At 52.5% G+C, this 19874-nt stretch overlaps 2 protein-coding genes across 3 annotated transcripts in view; one reads left to right on the top strand and one right to left on the bottom strand.

The window, feature by feature from the left end:
* Window positions 1-18745, bottom strand: part of GTF3C1 (general transcription factor IIIC subunit 1) — a 71284-nt gene extending 52539 nt beyond the window's left edge. The window contains exons 1-6 of one of the 2 annotated variants that reach the window (XM_005662065.3): window positions 18413-18745; window positions 12700-12909; window positions 10809-10985; window positions 10001-10144; window positions 8565-8661; window positions 3184-3307 (exon numbers count right to left, since the gene is read on the bottom strand). In XM_005662065.3, the coding sequence (XP_005662122.1) occupies window positions 3184-3307; window positions 8565-8661; window positions 10001-10144; window positions 10809-10985; window positions 12700-12909; window positions 18413-18633 (973 nt within the window). In that variant the 5' untranslated portion in view covers window positions 18634-18745. The remainder of the gene's footprint in view (window positions 1-3183; window positions 3308-8564; window positions 8662-10000; window positions 10145-10808; window positions 10986-12699; window positions 12910-18412) is intronic. The other variant, XM_005662064.3, reaches the window with a different exon arrangement.
* KIAA0556 (KIAA0556 ortholog) overlaps window positions 18837-19874 on the top strand; it is a 217901-nt gene continuing 216863 nt past the window's right edge. The window contains 1 exon segment of the mRNA XM_021086440.1: window positions 18837-18919. Coding sequence (XP_020942099.1) covers window positions 18913-18919 — 7 coding nt within the window. The 5' untranslated portion in view covers window positions 18837-18912.

Below are 19874 nucleotides of genomic sequence, written 5' to 3'. Positions count from 1 at the left end.
CTGGGTACACAACAGGAAGCAGGTGCCCCTGGTGAACGGGGAAGGCGGGTGCCCTCTATTGAAGGACACAGCTCAGTGTTGCCTGACTTTATTGAAAAGCTGACATGCCGACTTGGTAGGTAAAACTTCTGACATTTAAAATGCTGGAGTTCCCATCACGGTGCAGCGGAAATGAATCCAACTAGGAACCATTAGGTTGCAGGTTCGATCCCTGGCCTTGCTCAGTGGGTTAAGGATCCGGTGTTGCCGTGAGCTGTGGTGTAGGTCACAGACATGGCTCCGATCCTGCGTTGCTGCGGCTGTGGTGGAGGCCGGCAGCTGCAGCTCTGAATCAACCCCTAGCCTGGGAACCTCCATATGCCGCAGGTGTAGCCCTAAAAAGATAAAAATAAACAAAATAAAACAAAATGCTAACAACAACGACTGAAATAAACACCACGAGGCCAACCAAATCCGCTGTCAGATGTGGCCCCCTAGCCTGGGAACCTTCATATGCCAAGGGTGTGGCCCTAAAAAGACGGAAAAAAAAATTATACACCTTTTCAGGTTCACCTGATGTGAGTACCTTTTTCTCGTGTGCTTGGTGTTCTGGGACCCATCACTAATTCACACTCGGCGGCCTACAGCTTTCCTTACACGCGGTCACAGGCACTAGGCGACTGATCTTCCGCGTGGACTTACTTCCCTCCCCTGGAGTCTGTCGCCATAACGTCCCTTCATCATCTCCCCAGGTTTTCTCTTGTCCTCCCTGCTTCCTGGACCCAAAGTTTTCCTGTCTCTTGGCTTAGTCTGTCATTTGATGGCGTACATCCTCCTGGAGCCCCGAAAAGGGCATGTGGGAGACGAGAGATGAATTGTTTCTGACCCGCCTGTCTGAGGACGTCCTTCTTCTCCCACCTCATTGATGGTAAAGCTGAATAAAGATGTCCAGGGTGAAAGTCCATCCTTTTCAAAAAGCGGAGGATGCTGCTCCAAGGTCTTCCAGCTTCTCTTACGACTGGGAAGTCTGATGGAGGCTCTGCAGCCCCAGGCTTCTGAAATTTCAGGCTGCTGGACCCTGGGGTGGATTTCTCTGCATTCATCTTGCTAGGCATCTGCTAGGTCTTCTGATCTAGAACTAACATCCCTCAGATCTGAGAATGTTCCCTGTGTCATTTCCTGTCATCTCGCCCTCCCTACTCCCCAACACACACACACACACACACCCACCCCTCCCTCTTCTGGCCCCTTCCGCGTGGCCGATGGATCTTTTAGGCTCAGCCTCTTATTTTCGCACCTGACCTCTCCTACTTCCATCCCTTTTGAGTGTCTTTCTTTCCAGGAGATTTCTCTCACCTTTATCTCACCATCTTTCCTTCCACTAAATCTTTCATTGCAATAATCGTTCTTTCTTTTTTATGTTCTGCCTGTCCCTCCTTTACAGCCTCTTGCTCTGGTTTCATGGATGCGGTGTCTTCTCTCTCTTCAGGGATTCACTTGCGTTTTCTTCTACTCCTCACTTTATTTCTACTTCCTAAGTTGGTTTGTTTCCGTTAACGTCATGCTACAGTTCTCAAATGTTTGGTGAGACCTTAAATTGCTGCCTGAAAGTCCTGTGTTTTGCAGGGTGGGGAGAAGGATGGGTGAGGTCACCACTGTGCGGGCTTCCATGGAGAGTGAGCGATTGTGCTGGGAAACCCCTAAATTTCAGGATCCAGAAGACTTTTCTCTGCGACGGGTCAGTTTCTGCAGCAAAGATGCCTCCAGCCTCTGCCTTCGGGGACTATAAGCCTGGCTGCCCATGCTCTAGGGGTCGCAGGGGGAGAGGCAGAGAGGACACCCATCTGTCGTGTGTGGAGACTGTCACACAGCCCTGTTATCAGACCTGCACGCTGTCACTGGCTGGGATTCTTCTTTTGGGTGCAGGGGCGGGGCGGGGGGGGGGTCCAAGGAAAAGGACTCACTGGAGGTCCTGATGAGAAAAGACTCAGCCACGGAGTCCAGACCTGTCTCTGGGGAAAAGGCATCTTCGCTTGGCCAAGTATCGGAGGGGACCTGGGGTACAACGGCTCTTCACGCAGACTACTCCTCAATAATCTCTGGCCTCATCCAACTGGTGCCTCCAGAGGCCCCTGGTTTAATTCAGGCCTAAGGTGTCCACTCTGGGATACCGCCCTGCACAGGTGTTCAGCTTTCCCCATCGGTTCGGTCAGTTTCCATTGGCTCACCTGCCTCTGAGCACAGAACTGTGGTCGCGGACTCTCTCTGGTGCCACTTCCTGTCCTAGCCTCTTTGTTCTTGGGGGTTTATTCCGTCTATATCCCCATCCTCTCTCGGGAGGAGCTGGCAAGAATGAGGATAGACGCATCGATCCCTTCTGCATCTTCGACTGAACACTCTGACCCTCAGCTTTGGAAATGACTTGGGTTAATTGGGACGGATAAACATGGGATAAACATCAAGGAGACAGAAAAACAAAGGACTGAGGAAGGCTTTTACAGTTTTACCGTCTATTGTCCTTCATTTACCTTTCTCAGAAGGGTCGAATCTCACCTCCGCCACCTCCTGATTTTGCTTAACCACTTATAAGTCACCTGGCGCCTTTTTTTGGTCTTTTTAGGGCCTCACCTGAGGCATATGGAGGTTCCCAGGCTAGGGGTTGAATCAGAGCTGCAGCTGCCAGCCTACACCACAGCCACAGCAATAGCAGATCCGAGCTGCATCTGCGACCAACACCACAGCTCACGGTAACGCTGGATCCTTAACCCACTGAGCAAGGCCAGGAATTGAACCTGCGTCCTCATGGATACTTGCTGGGTTCATTAACCACTGAGCCACGACGGGAACTCCCCTTGGCAGCTCTTAACATGAATTTTCTTACGCGTAAAATGCTAATACCACCACCTGCTTGCAGGGCTAGAGAATGCCATCACGTGACACGGATTAGGTACGTCAAACGCGCTGGCTGAACAACGAACAGAGGCTGATCACAAGAAGGAGAAGATGAATTTGGTGTCTGGACCCCAGGAGGGTGCGATGGTGGAGGGACATTCACAGAGAGATGTCTGCTGGGAGTCAGAACTGCCTTCATCCAGCAAACGCCTCCTGAGCCCGTTTCATACAGAAGGTCCTGAGCCCAGCCCTGCGGAACAGAGAGGTGGAAGCGGTCCGCGAAGCCCAGGGACGCGCTGAGGCTGCCCTTACCTTTCTTGGTCTTACATGGTCCCCGTTCAGGGTGGATCTCTTGTAAGGGGAGCGACACCACCTTCGCCAGCCCTGCGTTCAGCATGTACTGGTACAGGCGCTTAAACGTCCTCTCGCACAGCCCCTGCCGAAAGGAAATTCACGCGCCGCTGTTAGGGACACGCAAGGTGTCCGACGCCCCTGGGGGGGGTCATGTAAACAGACACAAGTTTGGGGCCAGAGTTAACCGATTATCTTGAAAGAGGAAATGCAGGCGGCACTAAGGACCTAGCAACCTAATGACTAATGACCAAGCCACCTTGTTCAGGGACCAAAGCAAGTCTGGGCAGAAACCATCCTACTGTTTCTGGTTTTGGGGTGGTTTTTTTTTCTTTTTTCTTTTTCTTTTTTTGAGGGCTGCACCCACAGCACATGGAAGTTCCCAGGCTAGAGGGGTCTAATCTGGAGCTACAGCTGCCAGCCACAGCGACGACAGATCCGAGCCCTGTCTATGACCTACACCACAGCTCAGGGCAACACCGGATCCTCTACCCACTCAGCGAGGCCAGGGATCGAACCCGCGTTCTTGTGGATCCTAGCCCGGTTCATTACCGCCGAGCCACAACTCGAACCTTTGTTTTTGTTTTTGCTGCGCCTGCAGCATGCGGAAGTTTCAGGCCAGGGATGGAACCCTTAACTGCTAGGCCGCCAGGGAACTCGCCATCCTACCTTTTGATTACTAGACGGGGCAAGAGATTTGTCTAGAGATCCTGAAAGGGGGGGTGAGGATGAGGCCAACGGGGGCAGTGCTAGGAGATTTCCCTGTGAAGCTTTTCATATTGTCATGGTTTAACTAAAGAAGCGTATTAATTACTAACAGATACACCCCCAGCACACACACGCCTCCACAGGCAGTGGAATAGAAAAAAATTTAAAAAATACTTTAAAATATTTAGTCTGTGAAGTTTCAACAAATTGAGGACGAGTACATCCAGCCTCCCACTCACGTTGCTGGGAGGTGACGACGACGACAAGACACCCAAAACGACCACTGGTGCTCTCACTCCCGACTGTCAGAGCTCCCGAAGAGCAGCCTCCAGGGCAGGCCACATGTTTTTCATCTACGCGGGTTTGGTTTGGTTTGGTTTTAAGGTAACTTACTTGCCAGCATTGAAAAGCGAGAGATTTTATGTCAAAAAACAGATTCTGGCTTCTCTGGAAAAACAGCATCTGGCAACAAATGCCAGGCCTGTGGTTCCGGAGAGCAGCAGCGGGCGGGAGGCAAGGACCAGCTGCAGCCACGCCAGCCTGGACGGCCCACCTTCTCCTCCCGCCCGCCCGAACCCTTAAAGCTCAGTTCCTGTGTCTCCCCGTTTCTGCAGGGCTTTTGTCCCATGGCAGGTAAGAGGAAAGCTAAATACGTCTTGACTTCCTACCGATACCAAAACATTGTCTGACACTTGGCCTGTTCCACTAACTCCCACCACCTGCCTGGCCGCTGTGAGCGTTGCTTTCGCCACCTCTGGAGCAGGCAGCCAAGTGACCGCCACTGTCAGCTCTGGGCGGGGCAGCAGGAGGCACTCGCGACCACGAGGGGCTGGTGGAGTCTCCCAGGTTTCCTTGTATCCACGCATGTGTGATCACCTCTCGGGGGAGCCCGCGCGCTGGCTGCTGGGCAGCAGCACATACGGTTATCAGGAAATGAGAGTCGACTGGCATATGGCTCGTTCAAGCCACTGGCTTGGAACTGGCATCTATCGTTAATCTAGCCGTGCCCCCGGCGCTGGGGAAGAAACCCATCCATCAAACCCCGGCCCTCAACAGATGGCCCTGAGCCCGGGACGGTCCTAAGCGAGGGAGGATGATGGAGTCCCTGCCTTGAGGGGGCCTGTCCCCGAGGGCTCGCTCAGTCTGTCCGGCGGAAGGTGAAAGAAGCCTCGCCCACTCCCCCAAAAGACAGCCCCCACACCCATGGCATCCACCTCCTCCAGGGGCTGATTATTCACCAAATCCCGCTCGGCTTTCCCTGCCCCCCCACACCCCCCCATCACTTTCCAGCTGCTCACTAGGCGTCGCCAAGCCAAAGTCCCAGAAGATCTTCATACTCGATCAAGCCCAAAATCAAATTTGTCACGTGCCTCGTCCCCACACAAACTCATTCCTCTTTCTGAACACTCTAGTCATACACACAGGCAGCAAACACGTGCTGAATGTCTATGGGGGTCAGGCACCGGCTTCCGGGGGGCAGTAGGGGGGCAGCTTGGCAGTGATCAAGCAGAAGCTGCCTCCAGCTCCCGTCCAGGGAGGGGCCGCCACTCAAGCCAGGCAGCAGGGCTCCTGCCCCCTTGCCTCCCCAACACACCCTGGCTTTAGTCACTCGCCAGGTCCTGCTAGTGCCGCCCCCCAAAATATCATAGACCATTCCAGCCAGGGGCTCACCCGGCCCGAGGCCACAGCCCCGGGCCGCCCTGTCTCCCCTCTACCATCAGTTCATTTCCTGAACACTTGTCTCTTGCAACATCTCCACTTATAAACCACCGCCAGCTGTTTATGAGGCTAAAGGCTAAAACCTAACTCCGCGGCCTGGCACTCTTTCTTTCTAGACCTTTCTCTTGGGCCCCAACTTGCCTTTCCAGCCACGTCTCTTACTACTCCTGCCCGGGGAACGCGGCCACCTGGCTGCCCCCCCCGTCACGCCCCCCCTCAAAAACAAGCCTTTGCTCCAAGGTGTGGTGCCTTGGGGAACACCTGCTCCCTCTAATCCTCTCGGGAGCTGCCCAGCTCTCTTGAGGAAGCCCATGGCTCCTTTCACGGGGCTCAGACACACGCTTCCGAGGGACAGCCTGGCCTGAGTGTGTGGTCACATGTGGCCCCTCCGATCAGACTGCATGACGACGGCAGGAGACCTCGAGCCCCCGGTTACTACTCGTCATTGCGGCACGGAACGCAGCTCTGACTCCGAGCCGACACTCCCTCAAGTACTGGTTGAGAGAATAAACAAATGACTAAGTGACTAAACAAAGTCCTGTGTCAGTCACATTTTGTCGCTCAGATCATCCACAGGGCTGGCCTGAGACCAGGCTCACCCCCCGGTCTCTCCACCGGCGAGTGACACAGCAGGGCAGAGGGGCTCAGTCCCCAGCGGGCCTGGGCACACAGTACCAAGGACAAAGCAGGCAGATATTTCTTTGCTGAGCAAGTAGGACTTGCCTTCATTTTGAACAGGGTCTCTCAGGAAGAGGCCTCATCAGGCTTTTATTCCCCACTTTTTTCTTTTTTTCCACTTTTTAGGGCTGCACCTGTAGCATATGGCAGTTCCCAGGCTGGGGGTCCCATCAGAGCTGCAGCTGCCGGCCTACACCACAGCCACAGCAACACAGGATCCGAGCTGCGTCTGCAACCCATGCCCCAGCTCACGGCAATGCTGGATCCTTAACCCACCAAGTGAGGCCAGGGATCGAACCCACATCCTCAGAGATACTAGTCGGGTTTGTAACCGGCTGAGCCACAATGGGAACTCCTTATGCCCCACTTTTGATAGACATTCAAATACCCAGACATATTTATCTCCTTCTAAACAGCAGTGCTCCCGGAGTGACAAATGGCACTGCCTTGAGTGTCTGAGAGCTGACAGGAGGTGAGGGGCCTGGGGGCTCAGGGCACACTGGCTAGCACATGACCAGCTCCAGATAACTGCTGTCATGAGAGACTGCAGCCCAGGCTGATCAGAGGCTCCGATTATTTCAAGGGAAGCTGGCAACCTAGATTTTGATGTAAAATCTCAATTTTGAAAAAATGCTAAGGCAGAGTTCTCTTTTAACCATGTGGAGGCCAAAGCTGACCCTCAAGACCTGGTTCATGGCCTCTGCTTTTTTTTTTTTTTTTCCTTCATTTTTTGGCCACACCTGCGGCATATGGAAGCTCCTGGGCCACAGGTTCAATCCGAGCTGCAGCTGCTAACTACGCTACAACTGCAGCAATGCTGGATCCTTAACCTACTGTCCTGGGCTGGAGATTGAACCTGTGCCTCCCAAGAGACACCACTAGATCCTTAACCCCTCTACCACCTCGAGGACTCCCATAACCTCTGTTGGTTTTTTTTCTTTTTTTCTTTTTAGGGCTGCAGGGGCGGCATATGGAGGTTCCCAGGCTAGGGGTCTAATCAGAGCTGCAACCGCCAGCCTACACGACAGCCACAGCCACACAGGATCTGAGCCACGTCTGTGACTTATACCACAGCTCACGGCAACGCCGGATCCCCAAACCACTGAGCAAGGCCAGGGATTGAACCCACAACCTCATGGTTCCTCGTCGGATTCGTTAACCACTGCAGCACGACGGGAACTCCAACCTCGCTTTAAAAAGACCTGGGCACACAATGCATTTAGCAGCACAGAAGGAGCCCTTCCCTGTGTACAGTGACACCAGAGAGCAGGGCCTCACCAGGGCAGCAGCACAAGGTAAGGGGCAAGACCTTCCTGGAGTCACTAGCCAGACTCTAAGCCACGCTCCTTTGGGGAACGAATTATTACCATCCCCAAACCCTGGCTTTAGGTTCTATTACTTAACGTACAGGACAGTTTTATCTTCCTCCCACTTCCAATGTCATGGCTTTCCTAACTTCCACTGAAGACTATTCTACCTGGACCGGAAGCAGGGTCCCCACCCCGCTTTCCTCCTCTCACTGCACCACGGCCTCTGTTCCTTCGCCCAAAGGTGAAGCAGGTCAGGAATCGCTTGTTCCCCTGTTGTCCCACCTCCTCCTCCTCAGTAGAGTCACTCTGTTAATTAGGCATCCGACCAGTGGGAACATAATTGCAAGCTTGATCACAAAAGTCAATCTGAATGCCCAGGCTGACCATTCCACGTGAACCTTTACAGCAAGGCTTAGTGCAAAGCCTGCGGAAAATGGAGGAGGCCAATCAAAAGCAGGAAGGATTTCAATTAGACTGAGCCTTCTGGAGTTCCCGTCGTGGCGCAATGGAAATGAATCTGACTAGGATCCATGAGGATGCAGGTTCAATCCCTGGCCTCGCGCAGTGGGTTAAGGATCCGGCGTTGCCTGGGGCTGTGGTGTAGGTCGAACATGCAGCTCAGATCCTGCGTGGCTGTGGCTGTGGCTGTGGCGTAGGCCAGCAGCTGTGGCTCCGATTGGACCCCTAGCCTGGGAACCCCCATAGGCCTCAGGTGCGGCCCCAAAAAGACCAAAAAAAAAAAAAAAAAAGACTGAGCCTTCTTACATCCTGTAAAGCAAAGGAAAATCCTGCTTGTTTCACGGTTGGGGAGGGTCAGGTCCATAAGAGGGCTTTTAATTGCAACGCACTGAATCTACACTTGACAAAGATCTCCACTGCAGCACAGATGGAGTCAGCCCCGCTCGTGTGAAGCCCCGGGCAGCTCACCAGTTCCTCCCTCAGCTTTCCCAGCGTCTCTATGTGGTTACTCCGGGTGCTCAGCATACCCGAAAGCTTCTCCATGAGGATGTCGTATTTGCTCCTCCTGTGAGAAACACAAAAACGTTCATTTTTTCGGAGCTCCTGCTAAAGATTGCCAGTTGTTTTTTTGTTTTTTGGGTTTTTTTTTTTTAAATGACAAGATTTAAATAACATTATCAAACTACAGAACCTTGGTCCTAAGTCTCAGAGATCATCCGGCCCAACTCCTTTGTTTTACAACAGGAGAGCCTGGGGCACTGAGTGGTTCAGTCACACAGTCACAGCCCCCTAACTAGTGGCCGTGTACAGACCAGACTGTCTGGCTAAAACTTTAATGAAATGACTCTTTAAAATGCCTTGCATCTTCCGATGATACTTTAAAGTTTAGGGAGTTCCCATTGTGGCTCAGCAGTTAATGGACCCGACTAGGATCCGTGAGGATGGTTCCATCCCCGGCTGTGCTCTGTGGCTTAAGGATCTGGCATTGCCATGAGCTGTGGGGTAGGTCACAGATGCAGCTCGGATCCTGCATTGCTGTGGCTGTGGTGTAGGCTGGTAGCTGCAGCTCCAATTCGACCCCTAGCCTGGGAACTTTGATATGCTGCAGGTGCAGCCCTAAAATGCCAAAAAAAAAAAAAAAATTTAAAGTTTAGGAAGCAACTATATATACATTCCTTATAAATCACTTGGTAAGGAAAGACAGGGATTATTTCATGAAGAAGTTAAGCTTTTATAAAATTCAGGCACAAGACATGAACCCAGGTCTCCTTCCTCAAGATATTTGGCCATTAGAATTTAGAGTAAAACACCCATCAATTTAATGGTAAATAATTAATTAATAAATAATTTAAATAATCTGGTGTACCAAGAAGCCTACTTTAGGCCACCACGATATCCAGAATTTCAACACGCTAGTTTAAAAATTACATGAGACACAATTTTACGTCTTCTTTATAGGCAGATACATTCGCTTTTTAGGGCTGCACCCACGGCATATTAAGATTCCCAGGCTAGGGGTCCCATCAGAGCTACAGCTGCGGCCTACACCACAGCCACAGCCACACCAGATCCAAGCCGTGTCTGCAGCCTATACCACAGCTCACGGCAATGCCAGATCCTTAACCCACTGAGCGAGGCCAGGGATCGAACCTGCAACCTTAACGTTCCTAGTCGGATTCGTTACGCTGTGCCACAATGGGAACTCCCTTTTTTGTCTTTTGAAGGCAGTCGACATCTGTGCCTTCATTGATTCCTTCATTCATTGAAAGGCAGTAAAAATGGAGAAGTCAGGGTTCTCTTCCACTGCACCACAACACGAACTCTTGTCTCCGTGAGTTTTAAAGGCCTAAGACACAGGCTCAGACAGAGAGGTCGGGAAGCGTTCTGCCGTCTACACACTGTACCTGTCCATGTGAAACCGGTTCAGGAGGAGGAGGATCGAGTGCTGCTGGGTTCCCGTGGGTAATCGGATCACATGGGACTGCATCGTAATGAGTCCGTTTTTGTTCAGAATTTTCCTGTGATAGTGGAGCTTCCCAGCATCAACCCTGGACAAGAGGAAGAGTGTGGGCATTCATTTCACTTTGCAGGTGGTTTTCACCCCAGAGCGCAGACAGCCTCTCTCCGGAGGTGACACCAGAGACACACACGTGGCCAGTCCATCTAAGAGAACCATCACCGTGAGACAGTGGCCTTGGAAAGAGCAGCCGAGCCTCAGCCGAAGAGCACACCTCCAGGAGAGGCAGAAGGCGAGAGGCGGGTAGAGGCCAGGGGACGCGGAGTGAAAGGGATGGCCGGGGTCGGGTGGGGAACACGGGATGATAAAGGTTAGCAAGGGGCTGATTGGCCATGGGCCGCCAATCCTCTAAGGGCCCAGAATCAGGGCGACCATGCAGTGTGCTTTGCGGATGGTCTCAATTTACGCCCACTGCTCCAGCATCCCTTCTGCTCAGCTCCGCCTCCCACTCTCGAAATGTCCAAATGTGTGGACAATAAATGCTCTGGTCTCCCCAGGGCCTCTTCAAAGAGAAGGCACCATGCCTCCCAGCACCATGGATTCGGGGACCACCCAGGTGACAGGGATGAGAGGAACGTGGGAGATAAGCTAGCAAATCCCTGCTGGCAGGGGGGTTGGCAGGGGGCAACTGGGGCAGGGTCCAAGGGTCAGGGAGCCCTGGTGTTTAAAGCAGAGAAGCAAAGCAGCCCCCTCACTTGAAAGCGGTGCTGTGGAGGTCTCGCTGGAGCTCGCCCTGCCACCGGGACCGGCCAAGCCGCTCCAAAATGCAGTAGGAGAAGTCGGGGAGCTTCAGGTCGGGGTCGCCCTCCAGGCCGATCAAGGCCCGGTACCGCATGTCCTGGGAGGCGACGATGATCAGTTTCTTCCCCCACCTGCAAATCAGAAGCCACGGCAGGAAGAAATTGCTTGAACGGATTCTTAAGAAAACCGAAATACGACAAAGCAGAACCTTAGTGAACCATCATTTTCTGCTTCTTCTTAGAGGTTCCCAATCCCCCAGTCGAGGGGGTTTCCATCTTAGACCCACACAACGTTCGGGGGAACAGAGCAGCTTGCTGTGTCCTTGCTTGGAGCCCTCAGGCCAAAGATCAGACTTCCAACTCGCACCTAGAACATTCTACACACCCTCGCCGCCACCCTGCCCTGCTGGTCCTCCGCCCCCACATCTTTAGGCCACTGCTCCTCACGATCTGGGTCACTGCTCAGACGCCAACAGCTCAGGCCTTCCTGAAAATGCTAACCAGAGTCCGACCCCACCTCTGACCACTTCCAGACTCTTTGCAGCACCGAGGACTCTCAGAAATGGCCTCATTCAGGGGGCCCCTTATCCACTGGCTCCCCAGGACATCCTCAGTGCCTAGACTGGTTCTGGGGCACAACGGGGACTCTGGAAGTTCCTGTCAAGTGAATCAACTCGCCTACTGAACTGGACAGATAAAACAGCCTTGAGTCAAAAAGAGAGCAGTGGTCTTCCATGGTCTGTCTAAGACCAGACCTGGGGTTACAACTTCTAACCCGATGGAACAAGCCATCAGCCAACATGTGTTTTTAGGAGCCAGGCTCATGCTAGATCCAAGACACACAGCTTTGTTTTTGGGGTTTTTTTTTTTTTTTTTTTTTTGCTTTTTAGGGCCGCACCCAAGACATATGTAAGTTCCCAGGCTAGGGGTGTAATTGGAGCTATAGCTGCCGGCCTATGCCACAGCCATAGCAACACAGGATCCAAGCCTCGTCTGTGACCTACCCCAAAGCTCACGGCAACACTGGATCCTTCACCCACTGAGCGAGGCCAGGGATCAAACCCGCAACCTCTTGGATGCTAGTCGGATTTGTTTGTGCTGTGTCACAATGGGAACACCCAAGACACACAGCTTTGAACAAGACAGGGTTCTGGCCCTGGAGATTTACACTCTGGTGAGGAAAGAGGGACATAAATACCTAAGATCACTTTGGGTATCAAAAAGACTAACATGATGATGCCTGGGCTCCGGGGGACACTTTTTTTTTTTGCCTTTTTTTACCATTTCTTGGGCTGCTCTGTGGCATATGGAGGTTCCCGGGCTAGGGGTCGAATCGGAGCTACACCTGCTGGTCTATGCCAGAGCCACAGCAACTCGGGATCCAAGCCACGTCTGCGACCTACACCACAGCTCACGGCAATGCCGGATCCTTAACCCACTGAGCGAGGCCAGGGATTGAACCTTCAACCTCATGGTTCCTAGTCGGATTCGTTAACCACTGCGCCACCACGGGAACTCCCAGGGGACACTTTTAGAGGAGCTGAGTTGAAGGCCGAATGAAGAGAAGGAGGCGGCGATGGGAAGATTCTGAGGCAGAAGGAACAGCACGGGCCGCAGCCCTGACGCTGAGACAAGCGCCGTGCCTTCAGGCTGAAGCCCAGGGAAGGGGCTGAGAGGCAAGTGGCAGGGGCTCAAGTCAGACAGCTGCGCGGGGGACACGGCTCACGGCTCTGGCCCTGATCTCCAAGTCAACGTTTAGTCCCAGCCAGCGTGATGCTCACAAAAGAAGCTAGAGACAAGGCCAAAGACGCTGCTCGCGAGGTTCCCACGGGTTCGGATCAGTTACCTGCCAAAGGCCTCCACCATTGTGCATCGGGGCTGTAACGCCTTGGTCCTGATTTCCTTGGTGATGTTTTTCCTCTCCTTGAAGTACCGGCACGAGCCCTGGATGCCATCTTTATTCTCTAAGATCATGTGAATGGGGTAGACGTCCTCCAAGGACACCGGGTCCCGCCGGGACTCCAAAATGCCCGTTTCCAAATCAATTTCTTCATACCTAAGCGGGGGGGGACAGACATCAAACCACGACTCGGCCTCCAAAGTCACACACGTGTGGCAGGCTCTTCTGACACCTGCTGGCAGAGGTGGGAGAGAAGGAGCGAGGTCACCTCATCTCCCCGCCTAACAACCGCCGGTCATCAGAAAGTGCAGCATCCCTGGTGCTCTAGCCCAGACGACAGACACCTTTCCAGGAGCCTCCGAATCCACTCCGGGGGCTGAGTTGCTGAAACCAGAACCACCTGCCTGGCCCAAGTCATGGCCTTCTGTTTCCCTCCCAAGTCTGGTGCCTCGTTTCCAAACCATCCAGTTTGGCCTTAATGACTCAAGGCTCCCCTCCTTAAAGATGTCACCTTTCCATCTCCTTTCAATTATCCTTCTCGTACTTCCATCCATTTTTATGGTTTCAATTATCACTTGCACGTGAACAATTCTCACCATCAATTCCTCAGTCCTGCTTTTTTTCTCCCTAAACAAGAATCCTACCTTCAATTACTTTGTTTGTTTTTGAGTTTTTTTTTGTGTGTGTGTCTTTTTAGCGCTGCACCGCATCATATGGAGGTTCCCAGGCTAGGGGTCCCATGGGAGCTACAGCTGCCAGCCTACACCACAGCCATAGCAACAGCAGATCCGAGCCGCCTCTGCAACCTACACCACAGCTCACGGCAACGCCGGATCCTTAACCCACTGAGCGAAGCCAGGGATCGAACCCTCAACCTCATGGCTCCCAGTTGGATTCGCTTTCCCTGTGCCAAGATGGGAACGCCCCATCTTCAATTATCTACACCTCAAATTGGATGAACTCAAAACCAAAGTGACGACTGGCACTCCCTGCCTCCAAAAGAGCCCCTCCTTCCCCCGCTTGGTACCACTTTCTCCCAGTTGCCTCTTGTCAACAGCACAGGTGACAGCCTTTGAGTTCTGCTCCATCTTTTGTCCAGTCCACCCCGCTGTCAAGGTTTCCTCGGGACTTGCTCGTGACGCGTACAAGTCTAGCTGAGGCTAACTCCCGGGTAAGCTTGTCGGCCCTTTTCTTCCCTGCCTTGCTGTGAGCTCCGCATCACCTAACCCTCCACGCTCACATCACACCTTCCCCAGCGTCCCTCCTCCTCCTGCCACAGTTCCCCAGGCTTCTTTTGAACACAGGTGCACCCCAGGGCCAGTGTCTCAAGGCCTCCAGTCACACTACACCCTCTTCCAGGGGATGATCCAGGCCAACCACACGGGATGACGCCCTCATCCTGCTCAGTGCCTCCCTCCAGCCTGCTTTTCCTCCCATGAAGCCAGATGGTTCATTCATTCATTCATTCATTCATTCATTTTTTTTCTTTTCATGGCCACCCCTGCAGCATACGGAAATTCCTGGGCGAGGGGTCAAATCGGAGCTGCAGCTGAGGCCTACACCATACCCATGGCAACACTGGATCTGAGCTGTATCTGTGACCTACTCCGCGCAGCTTGCTATACAAGGCTGATCCTTAAGTCACCCAATAGGCCAGGGATTAAACTCGAATCCTCGAGGAGACAATGTCAGGTCCTTAACCTGCTGAGCTACGAAGGGAACTCCAGATGTTTACCAAAGAGTTCTCCACTACGAGAACCCAAAAGAACCTGGACCTCAATGGGTCTCAGAGTACATTCGGCACAGAGTTCCCATCCTGGCTCAGCGTTAACGGACCTGACTAGTATCCATGAGGTTGCGGGTTCCATCCCTGGCCTTGCTCAGTGGGTTAAGGATCCGGCATTGCTTCGAGTTGTGGTGTAGGTCGCAGACACGGCTCGGATCCCACATTGCTGTGGCTGTGGTGTAGGCCAGCAGCTACAGCTCCGATTAGACCCTAAACCTGGGAACCTCCTTATGCTGTAGGTGTGGCCCTAAAAAGACAAACAAAAATAATAATAATAATAATACATTCTCCACCTCCCCTCCTCCCTGGCTCAGCTTCCCAGCCGGCTTCTGGGTTCCCTATTACAGGGAAGGGCATCAGCCTTCACTCGGGCACCCAAACATCAGGAACCAGACGGGGAATTCCCGTCGTGGCGCAGTGCTTAACAAATCCGACTAGGAACCATGAGGTTGCAGGTTCGGTCCCTGCCCTTGCTCAGTGGGTTAAGGATCCGGCGTTGCCATGAGCTGTGGTGTAGGTGGCAGACGCGGCTCGGATCCCTTGTTGCTGTGGCTCTGGCGTAGGCCAGTGGCTACAGCTCCGATTCGACCCCTAGCCTGGGAAACTCCATGTGCCTCGGGAGCGGCCCAAAGAAATAGCAAAAAGACAAAAAAAAAAAAAAAAAGGAGCCAGACAGCACCATCCTCCATTCCTACCTCTCCGACTTCACAGCCCATCAGCCACGACATCCTCTCAACTCTTCTGCCTCATGTCTGATTCCATCGCTTCTCCTCTTCATTCTCACACCCACCATTGTTTGTGATTGCTACAGATCACTCAACATTTTTTTTTTTCCTTTTTTTTTAATGGCCGCACCCGAGGCACATGGAAGTTCCCGGGCCATGGGCCAAGTCTGAGCTGCAGCTGTGACATAGGTCGCAGCTGTGGCAACACTGGATCCTTAACCCACTGCACTGGGGTGGGGATCAAAGCTGTCTGCTGCAGAGACAAGGCTGGATTCTTAACCCTACTGCACCAGAGCGGGAACTTTTTGACTTCACTCTTTGCCTCTAGTCTGATCCTCCCTTCAGTAGCTTAGGCTTTGAGTAGATTGAAAAACCAATCCAGTCCAATTGGTTAAGGTCAGAGTGAACTGAATCCTGAACCCAGACTTGCTGGATTCAGATTCTGGTTTCTGTCCTCACTAGTTGAAATCACTTAACTTCTCTGTGCCTCAATTTTCTCCTCAGGAAAATGGGGATAAGAATATTCAACTCCACTTTTTTTTTTTTTTTTTTTTTTTTTTTTTTTGGTCTTTTGTCCTTTTAGGGCCACACCACAGGCATATGGAAGTTCCCAGGCTAGGGTCTAATTGGAGCTGTTGCCGCCGGCCTGCACCACAGCCACAGCAACACCAGATCTGAGCCGTGTCTGCGACCTGCCCCACAGCTCACGGCAACCCCGGATCCTTAACCCACTGAGCGAGGCCAGGGATCAAACCCGCAACCTCATGGTTCCTAGTTGGATTCGTTTCCACTGCGCCACGATGGGAACTCCAGCAGCTCCACTTGTGATGGAATATGATGGAGGATAATGTGAGAAAAAGAATGTATATAAATATATGTATATGTGTATGACTAGGTCATTTTGCTGTATTGTAGGAACTAACAGAAAGAACACTGTAAATCAACTACGATGGAAAAAATTTAAAACATTAAAAAAAAAAAAAAAAAAAGAATATCCAGCTCCTGGAGTTCCTGCTGTGGTGCAGTGGGTTAAGAATCCAGCTGCAGGAGTTCCCGTCGTGGTGCAGTGGTTAACGAATCCGACTAGGAACCATGAGGTTGCGGGTTCGGTCCCTGCCCTTGCTCAGTGGGTTAACGATCCGGCGTTGCCGTGAGCTGTGGTGTAGGTTGCAGACTCGGCTCAGATCCCGCGTTGCTGTGGCTCCGGCGTAGGCCGGTGGCTACAGCTCCAATTCAACCCCTAGCCTGGGAACCTCCATATGCCGCGGGAGCGGCCCAAGAAATAGCAACAACAACAACAACAACAACAAAACAACAACAAAAAAGACAAAAGACAAGAATCCAGCTGCAGCGGCTTGATCCCTGGCCCGGTGCAGCGGGTTAAAGGATATGGCATTGCTGCAGCTGTGGTGTAGGTCGCAGCTGGGGCTTAAATTCAATCCCTGGCCGGGAAACTGGCCGTTAAAAAAAAAAAAAAAAAAAGACTATCCAGTTCCTAAAGGTTGTGTAAAAATCAAATAACTTGCTATATGTAAGGATCTTAGAAGAGCCCCTGCTTATTGTAAGCATACTTAATAAGCATATAATAAGCATACATAATAAGCATATAATAAGCATAAGGAACTAGGGCGTTCCCTAGTGGCTTAGCCCAACTTCTGCATGCCTCGGTTGGGGCCAAAAACAAAAACAAACAAAAAAGGATATATGTAAACATTAACTATGATTCCCCACTCACTACCTCCAGTTCTACACTTCGACCAGTCTTATTTATCTTCCTTTAGGCTTTCGAATTTGCTGTTCTCTGTCCAGAATACCCTGCCAACTGGCCACCTGAATCCAACCTTTTAAGTCTTGTTTTTTCTGGGGTTTTTTGCTTTTTTAGGACCGCACCCACAGCATATGGAAATTCCCAGGCTAGGGGTTGACTTGGAGCAATAGCTGCCAGCCTATACCACAGCCACAGCCACACTAGATCCAAGCCAAGTCCGAGACCTATGCCACAGCTCATGGATCCTTAAGCCACTGAGCGAGGCCAGGGATCGAACCTGCATCCTCATGGATACTAGGCAGATTCACTCCCACTGTGCCACAACAGGAACTCCTTTAAATCTTGTTTTAGACCAGATTACTTCTGGGAACCTCTCCTGCACCTCACCATATGGCTTAAGAGTACAGACTCGGAGAGTTCCCACTGTAGCTCAGTGGGTTAGGGATCTGGCATTGCCACAGCTGTGGCACAGGTCACAGCAGTGGCCTGGATTCCATTCCTGGCCCTGGAACGTCCATATGTTGCGGGTGTGGCCGAGGGAAAAAAAAAAAAGAGTACAGACTTGGGAGACAGATACCCTGGTTTTGAATCAACACTCAGTCACTTCCAATCTCCACGACTGAGGGACAGGTTACTTAGCTCTCTCCACCACTGTTTCCTCCTCTGCAAAATGGGGAAGACAACCACCTTCCTCGTGGAGTCACTGTGAGAAGGAAGTGGGTTCCATCTCCCAAAGCTCCCAGAACAAGATCTTAGAATAGTATCAGGCCATACCAAGAGCTAAATAAATGTGAGCTATTATTACTACTATTATTGTTGTGGTACAGCTGTCTGGTTGCCTTAGGCTCTCTAGGCCAGCAGGGAATGAATGTTCCATTAAGGCTGGTTAGCTCCACTGTCTGCAGCCTTTTTTTTTTTTGGGCAGCGCCCGCAGCATACCAAAGTTCCCCGGCCAGGGATCGAATCCCAGCCACAATAGTGGCAACGCCTAATTCTTAACCGCTGGGCCGCCAGGGAATTCCCATCGACTTGACTCTGGTCTCGCTCTTAAGAGCCTTCTGGCTCTAAAGCCAAGCTCCATTTAGAGGAAATACTCTTTGAAACCCAAAGAATATCCTCCCAGTCTTGCCCAATGCCACCCTAAACAGACACGAACATAATGGGACATCACCGAATCACCCCGAACTCCATCAGACGCCTGGGCCCCGCCAGGCCCGAGGGACCCCGAATCAGCCCTAGTCCGCGCCCCCATCGGACCGCGGGTCTTCCTTTCGCTTCCACTCCTTTCTCTCCGCTCCCGAAACGACCTGGACCCCTCCCAGCTCCATCAGACCCCGAACCCTGCCCTCGCCCGCCCACCCGGAGGGCCAGGCCGCTGACCGGTCCTGGAGCTGGAGATCTGGTCGTTCCCGAGGCTCCTCGTAGAAGCTGATGCCCGGATGCGTGGCAAGGGCCTGCCACAGAAACTCCTGCGTGTAGGGCTCCAAAGGCAGCGGGAAGGGCGGCACTCGTGTCTCCAGACGGCTCCAAAGCGCGGGCAGACACAGGCCATCAAGCCCCTCCAGGGCCACCTCGTCCAACAACGACTCTAGCGCGTCCATTGCTACTTCAGTTGGCTGCAGCTGCGGCGCCTGCGCACACGCCGCGGAGGGCCCTAGTCCATCGCGCCTGCGCACAACTACCAGCAGCCCGGAAGGCGGGGCGAATCCAGGGACTGGAGGAGGAGTTCCAGAGCACAGTCGTGACGTCACTCCCTTTGGGGCGGGTTCATTGCGTAGAGCTCCACCGCCATTGGTCGGGAACTCCGCAGTAACCAGGGGAACTGCAAACAGTATAGGGGCCGCTTCCGGTGCGAGCACCCGGAACCACCGCCTCCAGGGATGGACGGTGAGTGTCCGTGGGCCCCTCCGGGGGGTCTGGCAGTTACTCTCCCTTCCCTCCTGAGGGCCCTCTGGGAGGAACCCTAGGCCACAGACAGCTGGACCACCGCTGCCTGACCCAAGGTGGTTTCTGTCTGAGGGAAAGGGAGCCTTAGTGTTCCAGGGTGGGAAGAAGAGACTGGGGGGAGTGGTCAGTGATTTGGTCGCTGTGCTGCCTGTCGTCGTTGTGGAACCCGGTGCTGTCCGGGGAACCTCAGTGAAGAGGTTTTGTGTGGGAAAGAGAAATAGAGGACTGAGGGGAATTTTGTGTATCCTGGGATGTGGAGCTGTGGGACATGGGAGTTGGTAAGGGGGAAAGCGTCGTCGTGAGTGCAATCATCAGCTGTCGACAAATGGGACTTGGTAAGGGGGGTAGGGGGAGACTAGGGAATACTCTCTTTCTGTGCTTTGCTGCTTAGAATGGTTCAGTGCCGGGAACTCTGTAAGAGCTGTCGGGCAACTCGCTAAGCTTCCTAACAGTCTTTGGAGGTCAGTGTTATCCCATTTTACAAACGAGGACACTGAGGCTCAGAGAAGTATCTTGCCCCAAATCAAAGTCATCAAGTGACAGAGTGAGGAAGGAGCCCAGACACAGTCTCTTGGGTTTTTTTGTTTTTTGTTTTTTTTAAATGGGTTTATTACAGAGGTTGAGACTTAGAAGTGATTTTAGAAGGTCTTCATTCCAAACGATGCAAATGCAGATGTTTGCAGGGGCAAGTCTAGTGGGCTGGACTGGGCTATGACTGAAAGTCAATTTCTTTTCTGAAAGGGAAGCTTCTCACTCAGCTCCAACCAATTATTTTCCCACGGCACTTCTCCAAATGTCATTATGGCCAATCAGGCTGAAGGTCAGATGCAGCCTGTGGGCCACCATTTAGGGATTCCAGATAAGAATCCTAGGATTGACAATGAAAGCAATCCAA

This window comes from Sus scrofa, chromosome 3 (assembly GCF_000003025.6).
Source record: "Sus scrofa isolate TJ Tabasco breed Duroc chromosome 3, Sscrofa11.1, whole genome shotgun sequence".
In the NCBI taxonomy this organism is placed as follows: Eukaryota; Metazoa; Chordata; class Mammalia; order Artiodactyla; family Suidae; genus Sus; species Sus scrofa.
This window is presented reverse-complemented; position numbering and strand designations above follow the sequence as displayed.